A 17,534-nucleotide genomic window follows, 5' to 3' on the forward strand; every position below is an offset into this window, starting at 1 on the left:
AACTGGCAATTCCAGAAATACATTTTTAACTGCACAGAAATACTTTCTGTATTACTACTAAGGACTTAGTATGCAGATTTCACCCCATTAAGTCGGGCTTATGAAAAAAACCAAAACAAGCTCCACATCAACAGAGCTTGCAGTAAAGATGACTCATAAACAACAACCTCATTTTTTCAGTAGTATCAGAGTCACAGTGAGGATTTTCCAGCCTCATTACTTTCTCCTTGGGCTGCCAAAAATGCCTCCATGGTATTCCTTAGGAACATTACCTATTGAAGCAGACCAAGAACAAGAAACCGTGGCTTGATGTGGAAAGTAAGTACCATTATGGTATTGGAAAAATTAATGCAAGACCTGATGTTAAAGTTTAAACACATCATGAATGGAAAGAAGGGTTTTTATAGTGCTTTAAATTACAGAGCCTTTTTAATGTTTTCTATTGGAAAACATCTCCATTGTGATGACACAGAGGTGTTGGACCCTTGTGGAGGTCTGTTAAAATTACAACAGTGTTATCATCTAGGCTTAAACTAAACAGCTCAAACATCCAATTTAGGGCAAATTTACAGCTCTTGTTGTATAGAATCTTCTAAAAAAAGTAAGTTGAGCATACAGCTTTCCTGTATCCACATGAAACTATGGATTCTTAAGTTAACTTTGCCATATTAGACTACATTCTACCCATAGATAAAAGGAAACAAGTTTCTGGATGATTCTGCTTCTTACACGTCTCTGCTTCTTGTGAAAACAGACATGAAATCCAAGTAGCTGGAAGGAGTCTACCAAGCCACATGATAAAAATCTCCATTTCACACCCACACTCACATTCAAGAAGAAATCTCTTGCCCGCTGAGTACTGTTTTATTCCAAGCAACTCTCCATTTAAACGTCTGGTGAAGAGCAATCCATCCTCGCAACCCCATGGAGCATTTCTTTGAATATGTAAAGAAAATACATTATACTGCTCCATAGAAAACTAGAACATTACTAGTTTCTTATGACCTCCCATTTAGAAGCGAAGCAAGAGGTTTGTGTAGCCTTTCTAGAGAAGAAGTTTCTACTCCAAAAATGAACTGTAACAGATACCAGTCCATAGGTAACTTCCTGTAAGTGATGTACTCTTAGCTGCACCCTGCTTAGCTCTGAAGAACATGCCGAAGGGAGGGACTCCTTCCTTTCTCTTTCTGAAATCACAGCGAAGAGCAGAAAGAAATCCTTGTCTGTTGGCTTGGTACATACAAAGCCTTACCAAATCAAATGTGAGTTTTCCCCTGGGGTCAGTTTTTGTCTTTCCACTCTGCAATAGCACTCATGTGCATGCACACACACACTCACACTGAAGCTTGAGGGAACAGAGCAGATGAGCAGACAGCTACAGCAAACATATTCATTTACAATTGTTTGCTCTAATTAGATCCAAATTAATTTGTGAAACACTCCCTTTGGGCCTGGTAGGCTGCTGGAAGCAGAAGACCATTTGGTTTTCCTCCTGATACTTTTAGTAATTGTTAGGTTAACATCTGCTGGGCTCCTCTTCTCACAGAGAGCTCTTGTCCTCCGTATCTCTATCCCTGCAAGGGCACCACAGTTACAGGTTCTCAAACCCTTTTTGTAACTCCATGGCAATGCAATCCTGGCATGGACGATAGGCGCACTGGCAGCAGATGTCATCTTTCAAGAAATTGAGTCTGACAATGACATCACTATGTCTCAAAATGTTTTTCTGTTTTTATACAAGCAGCACAAGCACTTCTCCTGCTTCCCTAATGAAGCACCCTTCACTCTTTGCCTAAAAGATGGCATAGATGGGATAACACAGTTTAATACCATTCCAATTAGGTAATAGTGCAATCAGAAAAATGCTCACATTTCAACCATCAAACTTACCATGACTTAACAGAAGAACAGGGAAACAACTACAGAATAGGGAAAGTAAATTAATATAGCTCCTTTGCAAGCTGCAAACTACTCCATTACACTCAGAGATTTAGGAAACAGAGGTATTAGAGACTTCCCTCATTGAAGCAATTGAGTATTTCCCTGCATCTGTCGTTTCTTCCTATCTCACACATCACAGATGGTTTCCTTTTAATGGCATTAAATCAAAGGCTTTGGTATGAACATATTGGACACTGCTTCCAATAAGCAGCAGTAACTTACAGTAAAATGCATGCAATAAGGAAAGCAATAAATGTCAAATTGGTGAAACAGAGGAAAACACAGTACAACGAAGTCAGCCTTAGAAAATTCTGTAGCTCTAACCTGAATAAAAAAATACAGGATTTAAAAATATGCAGTTGTGTAAAAAAGAAACCACAAGATAAATTATCCCAAAATATCTCGTATTTTACCATATAATAATTACTTGAACATTTAAGTATTGTTCATTCTGTTGACAATCAAACAAAATAAATATTTGACTGTATCTGGAGCAACATTTCTGATGCAAAATTATCCAGAATCAAATAAAACCTGAAATCAGGAAGTCCAAACCAAGAGGAAGCTTAGGAGGTCTCTGCTGTAACCTCCTGCTCACAGCAAGTCAGCTCTGAGGTCATACCAAGCTGCTCAGGGCTTCATCCAGTGAGGATATGAAAATCTCCAGGTTGGGAGACTACACCACCTCTGTGGACAACCTGTGCCTCTGCCTGACTAATCTTCATGGGGCAAAAAGTGTCTTCTGGAGGCTGGGAACTTCTATGTTAAAAAGCACTTTTTGTCAAGAAGCTTCCCCCTCCTCAACTTACAGCTGTAAACCTCTGTGGGAACTGATGCTCCAAGGTGAGATCTGCTGTAACCCTGTGGAGCAGCTGCTCACTGTACAGAAGTGCTGTCTCTAAAGCATCAATCACACTGGAGCACACAAGTTAATGCCTTCTTCATTAAAATACTTTATTAATAAGCAAATAATAAAGCAGCAAATATTTCATGGCATGATCAAGTTCTAAAAAATCTCAGAGTAAACAGAAGCACTGCAAGATAATTAGTTATGACAATGTCACATGCCCACAAGAAAAACAGGTCAAATCTTGAAAGGAATCAGAACCTTCTTCAGCCTTGTCTGAAATGCAAAACCATACACAAAATGAGGAAATCAACCTCATAATTAATTTACTATTGCTTGGTAAGGCCTCAGGAGTGAGGACTGACCTCTCAGATATCTTAATGTAGGTTGAGCCCATCACTGTGGCAATAAAAAACATGAGAAGAAACATGAAAATTTTAAGTTTGTATTGGGATAAAGTAATAATTTGAGCTTACAAATTTCCTGTTCACTCCTCTGATTATAAAGAAGCACAGGACTACCTCAGCACTATGCCTCCCATCCTATGTTTTACATCCAGAGATGTGTTCTTGGCCCCACCACTTGTGTCGAGCAATACAAATTACCTTACGTCTCTTTTACTGTGACTTAAGCACAAATAAGTGGGTTTGATATGTTCATGCAGACACTTCTGCTAAGCCTGAATGGTAACTAGTAAAGTTACAGCTTTACTAAACAACTTGTTTAGTAAACTAAACAGCTTGTTTGTGTACTGCATCCTCTATAAAAAACACATGAGAATTAGCAGAAGGACAGCTTAAAACTTCTGCATCTGTACTGTGAAGTTACATGACCAGCTAGCACAAATTCAGAGCTGCATAACTCAAGCAGCGGGAGTGCAATGCACTGTTTCTAGTTATTTTTACTACTGTTAATCTGCATTAACAGTAATGCCCCAAGGTTCCAGCTAAGATCAAAGTCCAACTATATTAGAGAGTACAGATGTTCATAATAACACCTTGCAGTGGACCAAAACTTGCCACTGCAGCACCTGAGGTTGATCCTACTTCCAGGTACATCCTGTGTTTTTCTATGTGGAGATGTTGTACCTCCTGAGGGAAGGGCAGCAGTAAAGCATAAATGCTACATCTAAGCCACTGCATCTTTCCCTCTGTAGGGGACCAGAAGAGCAGATCATAGGATCATCAAATGGCTTGGGTTGGAAGGGACCTTAAAGATCATCTAATTCCAACTCAGCTGTCTGAGTTCCTTAATCTACAGCTGTCATATTCACTACAGCTGAGTCCTAAAGAAGCAGATTTTGCTTCAACCAATGTATAAAACAGACGTGTCTGCAGAGAGGTGAACTGGTTTCCCAAGATCATTCAGAAGGTCATGAAGAAAGCCCAGACAGTTGCACTACACCATACCGTCTCCCAAACCAGCTACTAAATCCAGATCTCTTATTTCTCACAGACAAGTCACAAAATTGGGCACATACTTACACAGCAATGCCAACAGCCAGCATCAAACATCAGTGAGCAAAGCCATGGGCACTCAAGTGCATGGTCTGGATAATCAAGTGGTCTCTGGTAAGCCTTAGAGAATGAGGGGGAGGGAATGAAGGGGGAATTCTGCTCTATTTACTCACATTTAGATTACCATACAGGTACAGAAGTGCCAAGGGGAGGGAAAGGAGGAGCAGTTCTTTCCCCTGCATTGTGAAACAGTAACAGATACGAACTGAAGTGATCCTTAACTGCTGTTGAGGTCTCAGCCCACCCTGGGGTGAATCCACGCTTTACTCAATACATTCTCCTATCTGCAGTCACTGCTTTACAAATTAACCTCACTGTCACAGTGACTGGCTTATTTTCTCCAGAGACAAACAGCTGATGTTTGCCTGTTTCAGATCTCTGTGTTAGCAAATATTGTTCAAGTGCTGAATTCCTAAGCAAGTTGAAAAAGCATTATTTAAAATATGATTGTGTTCCTGCATTGCACAATATTAATGTTGCTAAAGCTACTTAACGCTTACACCTCTAATGCATTTGTATAGTAATTTGATAAATTTTAACTGAACTTTTTAATAACTGTTCCTAGTCATTCATGAATTTGGCAAATTTGGACCAAATGTTGCATTGGTCTCTATCTGCATATATCATTGGTTTCCCATTCAGTCTCCTCTTCTGCATGACCAAAAATTTCGGTGTTTTTGTGAAGATCCGCTCTTCATTTGGTCTCTCCTGTTAGACAAGGTGCACCTCAGTCAGACTTCATTTGTGTTTTCAGTTTGGCAAGACCGGTGAGACATTCATCTCTCCATTTTCTCCTGGCATCCAGGGCTTTTGGAACAACTGGAATTTTTTCAGACAGTGCCTGGAAGAGAAAATTTAAGATGACTAAATTTCACATTCTGGGTGAAAAATTTTTCACCAGCATTTTTTTCCTGCTTTCCCTGTGTCAGACCAAGTCACCATCTACATAAACTATAATTTAGGCTATCACAAGAAACAGGTCACTAATTCTTTACATGAGTGACTGGAAAGGAACCAACCCGTATGGGAATAAAAATGCTCCCACTTGGATGAGGTTATCCTGAATGTGGCAATGAAGATGACTACAGAAACAATAAGGCATCAGCCTCTTCCCTCATTTTGCTCCATGCAGTCGCTGTCTAGTCTCTTTGATTATAATCTTTTATTAAGCAGAAAGGAGACAACCTGGCCATTTATGTTGGTGAAGATGTGTTCTGAACCAGATTCCTGTGTGTGGTTCCCCATAAATGCAGCGAGGGATATCATGTTTATAAAAACATTTAGTCTTAAGAAAACCAGTTATAATAAAAATTACAGGGAAAGACACATAGCAAACTCAGGGGAAAGAAGTATCTCTGAGTGCACAATCAAAGTTGTCTTAGAAGTGCCAAGGGAAAAAAAGTTGTTTTGAGAGTGCAGATAGAGACCACAAAGTCATCTTTGCCAAAATAGGACCTGAGGTCTTAGGCTTAAAAGGCAAGTGTTGAGAAACTGGGTAAAATCTGGACCTGCTACCAATGACTGGCAAGCTGCAGTCAGTCCAGAAAAAAATCAGAGGGAGAGATGGAAGAGTAAGATAAGAAATGTTTATTGATTTACTCTGACAGAGCATTCCTGCAAGTCCATCTTTGGCACTGAAAACTGAAGATAATAAAGAGACACAGAAGCAGGTGTTGAAGTGGAATCCAACCTTCTATAAAGAAAGCCAAACAGTTTCATACCAATTAAAAGCTTCTGATAGTGAATAACTCCAAAATTATTATTGATCGTTATTATAAGCAGTCTGTGTTATTTAAGCATAAAAGAATCTCTTTCCTCAAAATGCATTAACATAAATAGGAACACAAAATGCTATCTTCCAGACAGGCTGCCTCTGTATTTGGAAGTAATCTCTGACAGCTGATCAGAAATGATTCAACCCCTACACATGTTCTTTAGTTAATCATTAAAAAGGCACTTTTGAAAAGGCAGAGTTAGGAAATGACAATACTTCTGTTGATTCCTGTGGTCATTCAGATTGACTATGTAGTGAATATAAACAAATCATGGGCTTAGAAATGTTAATACATAAACTAGATCCCAATCCAGAACAGCAGTTAAACACATTTTATCTTTAATTATGCAAGCAACCTTACCAGACTGCTCACATGCTTATCTTAAACATGTATTTGCACACATTACAAACTGGAACTCTGGTTTGTAAAGTATAAAAAGAAGAAAAAAAGCCACAGGTTTATGCAGGAAGACAGAGTAGGAGGAAGACACAGGATGAATATTCATGTAGGAAAGGAGGCTGAGCATAATACTGTAAGAGGAGGGAAGTAGTAAGGAATAGCATGGAGGATTAAATGCCAATAATGCACAGCTGTTAGCAGCTGACTCCTCTGTCTAGTAATAATGTTACTGGTAATTATGTGACTGCCAGGTCACTTTCCATGATGTATTGTCCAAGTGCTTTCAAAAGAGACTCACAGGCATGCGATACTGATCTTTTCCCTTAAAGTACACATTCACACAATAAATACAGACTACAGATACCTCCAGCAGTAAACTGAAATAGTACAAATGTTATAATAAAAGTTAATGTGCTTTGTTCTGAATGTCATCGTTTTTATCAACTCCTTATTTACCTGATTGACTTTCTGCACAGTTTCACCTGAAAATTCTGGAACTGGCCCAAAGGTGTTCAGAACAAGTCTCATTCCTTCAGCATATCTTTCACAATAATTTGAAACACCTGAAAATAAGAGTGAAAAGTTACATTTCAACAGAAATTCCTAGTTGAAGTCAGCAAGGCTGCCTGTGCTTGAGCATTGTCTTAAATCAGAAACCCAAAAAGTCACCTGCTCTTATGATTAAGACACCTAATCATCATCAAGAAAAATCGTCAAATAAAAATCCACCCCATTTCCATTAAGGTTCATGGAAAAATTATTTAGGACATGACTGTATTTCAAAACCAATGGATGTCACATACCAGCAGGCAATGCTGTGTGAGGGTATTGTGTATGACCACGAATATATCTGTACTTTGTTACTTGTGACCAGAAAGCTTCCCTGACCAGAGTCCATGAGGAGAGGGCTCTCACCTCTCCTTCCAGTCAGTGTGTGTTGTGTCTTGAAGCATTCCTGACATTGATTTTATTTATTAACCTGGAGTGTATCAAGAACAACATGGCTCAGGGGGAAAGCATCAAAGGCATGGCGACACAGGTGGCCTCCAGTGAAGGAAAAAGGCTAAGGGAGGAACAGATGGATCTTGGAGATCAGTATCTTGCAACATCTAACTGGAGTTAGAGACAGGGTTTTATAACCGTCTCTGGTGGTTGAGCACTTCTAGGGGGAGACAGGATTCACCTGACAAAGCAGAGAAAAGGCATCTTTGCCAAAACCTTGGCCCATCTGGTGAGAAAAACTTTATATCAGAAGCAACCGAGGTGTGTGGGGATGGCTCACACAGCTGGAGAGATATGCACTGCAGGAAAGACAAGGAGGCGGTGTGCTATCTCTGTAACAGGGCAGCTCAGATCTGTGGAGCTATTCCAAGGAAGGGCAACTGGCTGAGTGCGAGCCTGTGGACAGGCCAGTAAAGCACAGCATCCTCCAAGGGCAGGAACAGTCTATCCTGGTATTCATGAAGACAAGTACATGTATAAAGAGATTTCCTCGGATGAGCTCCAGTGTAAAAAGGCGTCATACAGCAGGTGGAAGCAGGGACAGGCTGTGAAGAAGAAATTAAAAAACACCACCTAGGCATGTAGGAATCGTTTCAGGAAAGCCAAAGATCAGCTCCAGTTGAAACTTGCAAGGATGTCAAGGGCAACAAGAAGGACTTCTACTGTTAGTAATAGCCCTTATTGTTACTAGCATGCCCTTGCAAGTCAGTTTTCTGCCATACTTTAAATGTTAAGTCAGTTAATGCACCAATGTCATCACCTTCTGATGACTGAAGGCAAATACTGCACCCATCTTCAAAAAGGGTCAAAAGAAAAATCTAGGATACTACAGGCCAATCAAACTCTCTTCTGTCCCCGAGAAAATCAAGGAGCAAATCCTCTTGAAAGAAATTCCTGGACACAGGAATGAGAGTGTGATTGTGATAATCAGCACGTAGTCTTCAGTGGGTACACCATGGTTTAAATCACATCTAAATGACTTTGTTGCCTCCTGTGATAAAATAGTTGTTTGCAAAAAATAGGAAAGCAGTGGATATAATTTACTTCACCTTTAGAAAGGCATTTGACATGGTCTTTCATTATATTCTTGTATCAAAGTTCAGGCATTAGGGTCTGTCTGTTTGGACAACTAGATTGACAAGAAATGGGTTCCACACGTAGGCTAAGGGGTAGTGGTTAATGGATTGCACTCCACCTGCAGGCCAGCAAAAATGGAGTATTGCAGGAAATTGTCCAAAGACCTGTACTGCTTAACAAAATATGTTCCTAATGTTTGTGTATAGTATCAAATTGGGTAGGAGTGGGAGGTAGAGGGGTATGGACCAGCTGATATATTGAAGGGCAGGACTGCCCTTAGAAAGGTTGGAGGAATGTGCCAATATAAAACCTTAACAAGGACATATGCAAGATCCTGCACCTCAGAAGGAAGAGCTCCTCGCAACAACACAAGCTTGTGAACTCCAAGAACTCCTGGTAGTGGCAGGCAGCAAGCTGCACATGAACCAACAGCGTGCCCTGGCAGCAAAGAGGTCAAACAGCCTAGGCTGTGTTAACAGATTGAAGTTAATTAACAGTAAACTAAAGGAAGCAAGTAACATCCTTTACTCAGCACTCATTAGACTGCATCCAGAATACTGCATTTAGCTTGTGACTCCCAAGTACAAAAAAGCACTGACAGAACAGAGCAACTTCAGCAGAAGCCACCAAAATGGTGGGGCCTGGAGCACTTGTCCTGTGAGTAGAGGCTGGGGATCTGGGTTTGTTCAGCCTGAAGTAGAGATGGCTTTGGGGGAACCTACCAGCAGCTCCCCAGTGCTACAGCAGAGCCTGAGGGGTGGTCAGTGAGCACACTGAGCCAGACTCTTTACGGTTATTGGACAGCAGAAGGACTAGGGACAGCAGGCACAATTTGATATGAGGGATTCAGACTGGCCACTCAAGCACTGGCACAGGTTGCCCACAAAGGTTGTGCAGTCTCCACCTCTGGGGTTTTTCGAGACTTTATGAAATGCTGAGAGCTTGGTCTGACCTCAGGACCTTCACACAGGATCTGTGAAGCTCTTAAACACATGGTCAGAGAACCTGAGAACCAGCTAACTGGTAATAACAGGTAAAATGGCAAACAAGTAGATCTTGGCTGAATTACAGAAAGACCCAGCTTCCATCAGCTCTGATAGGAATCTAAACAATTGTTGTTGAGGCACCAGAGCATATGAAATTGTACATGTACCAAAAAGAGAAATCAGTCAATTGCTAGACATACATATCTAGTAGACTTTTTTGTGCTATTAATTACCATATAATCAAGGAAGGATAAGGCAGCCTTTCCCACTCAAGACATCAGAAACTGCACCACAACAGTAAGTGAGCATTGCTTGTCTGACAGTAAGCAAGCTGACACTGATAAAATCACAGAGTCACAGGCTGGAAAAGACTTTGAGATCACTGAGTCCAACCTATCACACCTATGTGGATTATCCTGATGATCACCCCAGATCCAAGAAGTTCTGGACATCCACTAAAGGCTTCTGAGAACCATAGAGACTGAAGAATTTGCATATACTTAATTCTATTTTCACTAGCTAGTTATCAAAGCAAAGAGGAGAAACATGCAAAAGACAAAGGCAAGCAGTTACAGTTACCAACTCTTCCATGAAGACTCAGGACATTGTACAGACTGAGAAATATGAACAAGAATTGCTCATGGTCTTATCAAACCACAATATGCAGGTAACAGAAGTGGTTAGGCCTGACTATCACACAAAAGAATGCAAATCAGGTCAAGAGTCATTAACTGATCTCCCTCCTCAACAGTTTCCTGGAATGCAATGATATCAATATGGTATCAATACCTTAGAAGTCACACCCTGTCTAACCCTAAAATGGCTGAGGTTGGAATGAATGAATGGAATCCTCTGACTACTGCTCACTATGTATCATAAACTACACCACTTAGACTGCTCAACACGCCTGAAATCACTGAAATACAGGGTTTCTGAAAGGCCTCTGAGTCAGTAGGAGAATGGGGAACACTCTTGTTTCTGGGCCAAAGAAGAACTTTCAAAGGACAAAGCTTCAAGGAAGTATTAAATTTCCTTCAGCACTCTGAAGTCATGATGACCATCAGCTAAACAACGGAAAGGACAGAACAGGAGAATATGTCCATTGCATAAGAGCAACTTGAGGAGATTTGAGAGTATTCCACTCATTTAAAAATGGACTACAAACATTCTCCAGTATCTGAAGGAAGGAGGAGGCTCTGAGAAAAACAGAAGCCTTATTAAATAGCTTGAATCTATATTTGGTGCCAAGAGTGTGACAATCAGCATTCAGTTAGTCTGTTCCCTTGTGTTATCTACCCATGGAGCATATGCATTCCTAGAATACAACCTGGCACATTCTGGCTTTCCCCAACACAAGAAGGAATGCCAACTAGTTATACAGGTATATCAGTTTTCTAATTATACAGAAAATTAGTATTTTGCTCAATTTGCTTGATTGACCTACAGGCAGAAACCTGCAGATTGCCTAGTGGGCTTCAAAACATCCCTGGCAGGAAGTGAGATTCAGGAAGAGAAGCATTACTGTGGGATGTGGAACAGGCTGTGATATCATCCTGTCTCTTCACTGGGGGAAGAAGCAGACACCACCATCCACTTCCATAAGCACTCTGGAAAGGACCACTGATTATCAGGGTTTTCTGACCATACCCTGCCATTAGCACAAGTGTTTGCCTATTACATTTTAACAGCTGGGCTCACAGACTTTGGCACCTGAAGCCAACCCAGACTGACCTACCCAGGGTATGCTATCCACGTGAGTAATCCTGGGAACCCAAGACAATGCCAAACAAGACTCATGCACAAGACAAAGATAGTTACATGCAACTTGCTCATGTGAGCTTTGCCTTCAAACAGTGAGGAGTCTGAGCAAAAATGTTCCCACATCATGCAATATCATAGAATGTTCCCAGATGCAGAAGTAGAAATAACTGAGGCAGAAGAGTGCAGATTTACTCTGGCAGCAGCTGTTGCCAGCTGGACAATGACAAAAGAGAAAAAGGCAACTCAGTTGAATACAGCAATTCAAGCAAATCCCCATGAGCAATGGCAACAGAAGGAATGGTAAACTGAGTAGTGTCACTTACCAGTTATTCTAGTGTTTACCCAGCTGACACAGGTCTATGACACTTGGACTGAATAGTTTAGATTTGGTACTTTTCCAAAAGTCAATGGGAACCTTTCAAACATCTGGCAAGTTGTGCAATAATACCATAGATCTGAGTGGTTTTGATTGTGGTAGTAATGTGAAGGTAGAATAGAAGACTGTGCACCAGAAATCTTTTTCACAAGCTTCAAGCACATTAGTATCTTGGGAAAGCTGAATGCTTGGATATGGCTGAACCGTGAACTCCTGAGCTGGACATGGCCTTTGAAGCTCACTCAGCCAGCTAGACCTGGAAATCAAGCTCCTACTCACAGTTCACCTACTGCTTGAATGAATCAGAACAATTTCTGGGTGGGTGTAGCTCATCAATGCAGCAGAGACACACCAAATGCAGGCCGGGTAACACAACTCACCCACTGCGTGTAATGTATGAATGAAAAGAAGCCTTACACAATGTCAGCAGAAGAGGAAAAAGTGAAAAAAAAAGTTAGGGATCTAGAGAAGAGCAGCAGCATTAGTACAGCTGATCTCAACATTGTGGATGACATGGTAACATGCAGGCACATATGCTGCATGCCGAGCAGGGGGTGGGCACTGCAAAATCTTTCAAGTCTCAAGTGAAGTCAATAGACCAAAAGTTAGAATACACACAGAATCTCACTCAAGGATTTAAAAAAAATCAATAATTAAAAATTAATAACTCAAGATGGTTCTCCCAGCGTGAAATGCAACTTTGATTCTAGTAATCAGGATCAACTGAATGCCTTCTTGAAGTTGGCACTTGAGCAATGGGGAATATTGCTGAAAAAATCACTTTGCTTTTCAACCGCAAACTCATAGCAAATACTTGACTCCAAGCCTTTAGACTTAGGAGGCCTTTGGTTCAAGGGTCAGGGATATTGCAAAGGTGGATGAGCTTGGCTGGAGCATAGGGACAAGAAGAAAAACAAATGTGACAGAATCTCTTTAATCCTTGTTGATACTACCCAGGGAGCAGCTTAAGCTGCAAGAATTAGCATTGGCAAACAGTGTGAAACAGACAGGAGCACCTGGGTGATGGAAAAACAGCAAGATGGTAAATGGGGCTGATAAAAACCATCTCACTTTGGGTGCTAATGCTGTGCCCATGCTGTGCCTCACTGTTTCCAAATGGAGAACAAGGATGACACAAGATGCATCTGGGACAGAGGAAGAGGATGATAGCTTCCTCTTGTCTGTGTGGTTTGCTGGCTCCCAGTCTAAACCTTCACCTTTCTTGCACACACTCACTTCATCAGTGTTGGAGTAAAGAGGCCATAGGAGGAGGCAGATGTTGCAGCAGGCAGCTGAGAACTACGAACACAAAACAGAAACACCTCCAGGGAAGGTAGGAGTTTCTTGAATCTTCCTTCCACCACTTAGTCACAGCTATGGCAGGGAGTGAAAGAAGAAGGAGTTACAAGAAGTTCTAAGGGAGCAGTATATGCAGGATTATAGAGATGAAAAGGGGAATACTTTATTCCCTGAAAATCCCAAACTCTCTCAGCATTTCTGACTTCAACAGTCTAGTTACAAGAACACGTTACCACAAAGGCATTGATTCAAGGCTCTTCAGCTGCCCATATGTATCTAGGACACACAAGGCTCCAATAATGGAATAAGCTGCTGCTCATTCAGTTTTGATGAGCGTCCAGGCAGTTTCCAAAATGGCTAATGAACTGTCCCACAAGAATTTGTTCTAATAACCACACTTAAGGGTTAAGCAGATCCTTACTTGCTAACTTGCACTGGTGTGGTGCAAACATGTTACTGCTGCAATGCCTCTAGTTGCATCACCAAGATGAACACAGTATTGATGAAGGAAAAGCAACTCAGGACAGATATTTAGCTTAGAAACATGCATAAAATGCTTCACTGCCCTGAGAGAAGACAGAAGTGAAGTTTATAAAGAGGACAATGACTGTAGTAGTAGGAAAAGAGAAGTGAAAACACAACAGTATAAAATGTAGTATATTCATATATTCTAGTTTGTAAGCATCTTAAAGTATCAGCTTTTGTATGCTGTCTTATCCCTTTCTCTTCACAAGAAAGACAACAAGCACGAGGGCTGAAGAATACAAGCAAGCAAACTTGGTAAACCAGCCTGGCAAGGCACTGAGACACTTGAGAGAGTGAATGGGAGTCAGGAGCAACCATCACTGGCATGGACAGGGAACATGCCAAAGAGAGGGTGCTCCACCATACTGAGTATTAATTTGATGACTTTCAACCTGATGGGCAGCACATTAAGATACTGTAATGATTCAAAGAGAGGAGGCACGATGGTCAATCCACTGATGCAACAGCATCAACAATTTGAAAAGACTGGGGTTGGGTTGACTTTAGTATATAAAATCTAAGAAGAGGCTGCAGTGAAAGATGAGTATGGATGACAACAGAAAAAAAGGAATATTTTAACAGAAAAATGGGAACATCATGGAGGAATCTGACATGGTTAGATTATGTTCAGAGAAACAAAAGTCCCAAACTTTTTTAATGGTAGAGGAATTACATTTCTAGACATTACAGCTCCAAGGGTAACTTTCTAAATGTAATCCTATCTTCATCAAGGGTGTGTCTGAACTCATGCATGCTCTGAGTTAGGGTGTGAATTCACAGGACGTTTTGTACAATACATGAATTGCCGTATTAATTCACTTACGGCTCTAGTTATACAAATACTTGGAACTACACTGAAACAGTGGTAGCACCAAAAAAGTTTTATTCTCGTTGTGCCAGTGTTACCATCTCAACAGCAATGCACAAGTATTTCTGCAGGCCTGCTGTGAGCTGAATCAAGAAATTAAACTGAGTCATTATGAACTGCTTGTTTTGTTATATCAGTTTCAAACATGGGATGAATTCCTCAGTCTGAACCACTTGGTGATCATACACATTCTTTCATTAATGCATCAAGACATGTTCTTTGGGAACTATCTATTATGACTTGAGGAATAAAGCATAAAGATTTCTTGTGCAAAGCCACGTGTTCCTTTCAGAAAGCAGGGGAAACTACTTTACACCTAAGAGCCCATAGAAGGAAACTGGTGCACAGCAGCCAGTATCCTGAAAAATTCACATCTTGACTTACTGCATATAAACTCTTTCATCCAGAAAAGCCCTGCAGCTCCACAGAGGCAAACAGCAGTTCTAGAAGGGCTATAAACTGCCTTCTTCAGCCTATTGGGAAGGGAATTGAATGCATGTAAATACGTATGAAATATATGGTGAGTTTATGAAAATTAAAAAGGTTTGTATGTTTATATACCACTGTGATACTTCATCTCAGTAGTACCCTCTTACAAATATCCTGAATTGGGTTGAGATATTTTATAATCCTGAAACGTAACACATAGAATGGACAGAAAAGAAGGCAATCTTCCTTTTCTTAGATGTTACTACCTTTGAGGTTCTCACACCAGCTGCTGACCAGCTTGCAGTTCAAAAGCTCCAGAACTGGGTTAAAGCTTGGTTTGCTCCCTGTACAGCAGCACTGAAGCAGTGGCTGCATCTATGGAAATAATTTCTGCTCTTGAAATAGACAGCATATCTGTTTGGAGTAATTCTTTGAGACCACACTTGGCTATGTCTTGTCCAACAAAACAAGTAAAATTTCCTCCCTTTGAACTATGATTTATGATTCTCCACTCTTTCCTTTTCATATTTTGTGCTTTTCACATAGTACAATCATTCTGCTCCTACAATCCAAAACCAATTCACCTGGCAGGTGCTTCTAAGATGAATAAGTACTTCTAAGTACTCCCATGTTCTGTAAGAGAAACACAATTTTGATCAATTTTGACTCATTTCTAGTTTACTGGATATTTGTACTTACTTTATGGGGACCATACATCAGCCCCAATTTCCACATAACTCCTATAGACACCTTCATAAACACCTTAGTGAGTGACAGGTAGAATATAATCCTGGAACGGTGTTTTTATAAATGTGGGAGAGAAAACAACAACAAAGATCCTTCAACCTCCTCCCACCCAGCTCTTCTGCTAAAATTGGCAGTTTAGATCAAGTTCCAATTATAGCTCACTAAATAACCTAGTAATAAAATAACTGATCTAAGCCAATTGTGAAATATATATGAAGAACTTTTGCTGCAAACCTGTAAAACACAGGATATGACAGTCTAGCCTCTGCTTCTACAGATGATTGCTTGCAAGGGCTTAAAAAAAAGAAGAAATGAGATTTTTCAAGAAACATGACATTAGGAGATATAATCTCACTGAGGCTGGACCATCTTCACTGTATTTACAGACTGCCCAGTACATGTACAGGTGGGATGCTGTGTCTGCTAACATAATCCCACAATAGCAAAAAGGCAAACTGACTGCAGTGAAGTCTACTGATCTTCCTTGTAAAAGACGTAACAGCATTTGTTGTGATGCTGGCATGTGAAATCATAAGAAGACAAACTCAAAATCGGAAACAGATATCAACATTAATTTTATTTGCTGAAATCAACAATCAACGTTGTATTATTATGCAATTTGGGTATGCTTTTCCGCCCCCCCCAAAGCAGTTTCCTTCCTGTCCCTTGCAATTCAGTCTTCAAACTGTTGCTGTCTCTGCTCCTTTTAATGACTTGACACTGTCATCTTATTCCATGTTCAAGGCTGTTGGCTCACTGCCATAGAGTCAGCATTCCTAATATTCATGCATTGATTAAATGGTAACCTAAAGTGGCCTAGACAATAGGTTTGATAGGATCATTTATAAATATGGAGGAAAGAATGTAAGAACTAACAGAGGCAAAAAGTGACATTAGCCCATAGGAATTTCATGGGAGGATCTTGATATATGCATCCCACAGGGAAAGAAGAAACACTGATCTCAGAAAAAATAATTGGAATAAATTTATTCAAGTGCAAAAAATATCATATCACCAAAACAAAACAAAGGGACTCTCCCACAAATGACACCATTTTCACATGCTTCCTCCATCCTTCCTCACTGATTAACAAAGAGTTTGAGACTGTGGGCAACTTATATCTTATAGCTGTAAAAATAGGCAGCTGCTGCAAAGGTAGTGAAGCTGATAGGCTAATGAAAAGGACAGAGGCAGTTTCTTATATCTACCTCCACTTCCTTCCACTAATAAAAAAAAGAAAGTATTAGTACAGTGCATCAGAGAAAGCTGTCATAGAACCATAAAGTGGTATAGGTTGGAAAAGACTTCTAAAATCAAGTCCAACTGTTAATCCAGCACTGCCAAGTTCATCAGCAAACCATGTCCCTGACTGGCACATCTACATGTCTTCAATAACTCCAGGCATGGTGACACAACCACTTCCCTGGGCTGCCTATTCCAATGCTTAACAACCATTTCCATGAAGAATTTTTCTCTAATATTCAATCTAAACCTTCCCTCGTGCAACTTTAAGCCATTTGCTCTTGTCCTATCACTTGTTACCTGGGAGAAGAGACTGATCTCCACCTGGCTGCCCCCTCCTTTCAGGCAGCTGTAGAGAGCAGTGAGGTCCCCCTGAGCCTCCTTTTCTCCAGGATAAACACCCCCAGCTCCCTCAGCTGCTCCTCACAGCACTTGTGCTCCAGACCCTTCCCCAGCTCCGCTGCCCTTCTCTGGACACGCTCCAGCCCCTCAAGGTCTTTCTTGCAGTGAGGGCCAGAACTGAGCACAGCATTGGAGGAGTGGCCTCAGCAGTGCCCAGCACAGGGGGACGGTCACTGCCCTGCTCCTGCTGCCCACACCATGGCTGAGCCAGGCCAGGATGCCATTGGCCTTCTTGGCCCCCTGGGCACAGCCTGGATCATGTTCAGCTGTGCTGACCAGCACCCCCAGGGCCTTTTCCACCAGGCAGCTTTGCAGGCACTGCCCCCAGCCTGCAGCACTGC

The 17,534-nt window shown here is 41.0% G+C and overlaps 1 protein-coding gene across 1 annotated transcript in view; it reads right to left on the reverse strand.

Moving 5' to 3' along the window:
* Positions 1–2,870: 2,870 nt before the first annotated feature.
* CRYL1 (crystallin lambda 1) overlaps positions 2,871–17,534 on the reverse strand; it is a 51,836-nt gene continuing 37,172 nt past the window's right edge. Inside the window, exons 7-8 of the mRNA XM_063394658.1 lie at positions 6,936–7,042; positions 2,871–5,146 (exon numbers count right to left, since the gene is read on the reverse strand). Of these exons, the coding sequence (XP_063250728.1) occupies positions 5,033–5,146; positions 6,936–7,042 (221 nt within the window). The 3' untranslated portion in view covers positions 2,871–5,032. The remainder of the gene's footprint in view (positions 5,147–6,935; positions 7,043–17,534) is intronic.

This window comes from Prinia subflava, chromosome 3 (genome assembly GCF_021018805.1).
Source record: "Prinia subflava isolate CZ2003 ecotype Zambia chromosome 3, Cam_Psub_1.2, whole genome shotgun sequence".
Lineage (NCBI taxonomy): Eukaryota > Metazoa > Chordata > Aves > Passeriformes > Cisticolidae > Prinia > Prinia subflava.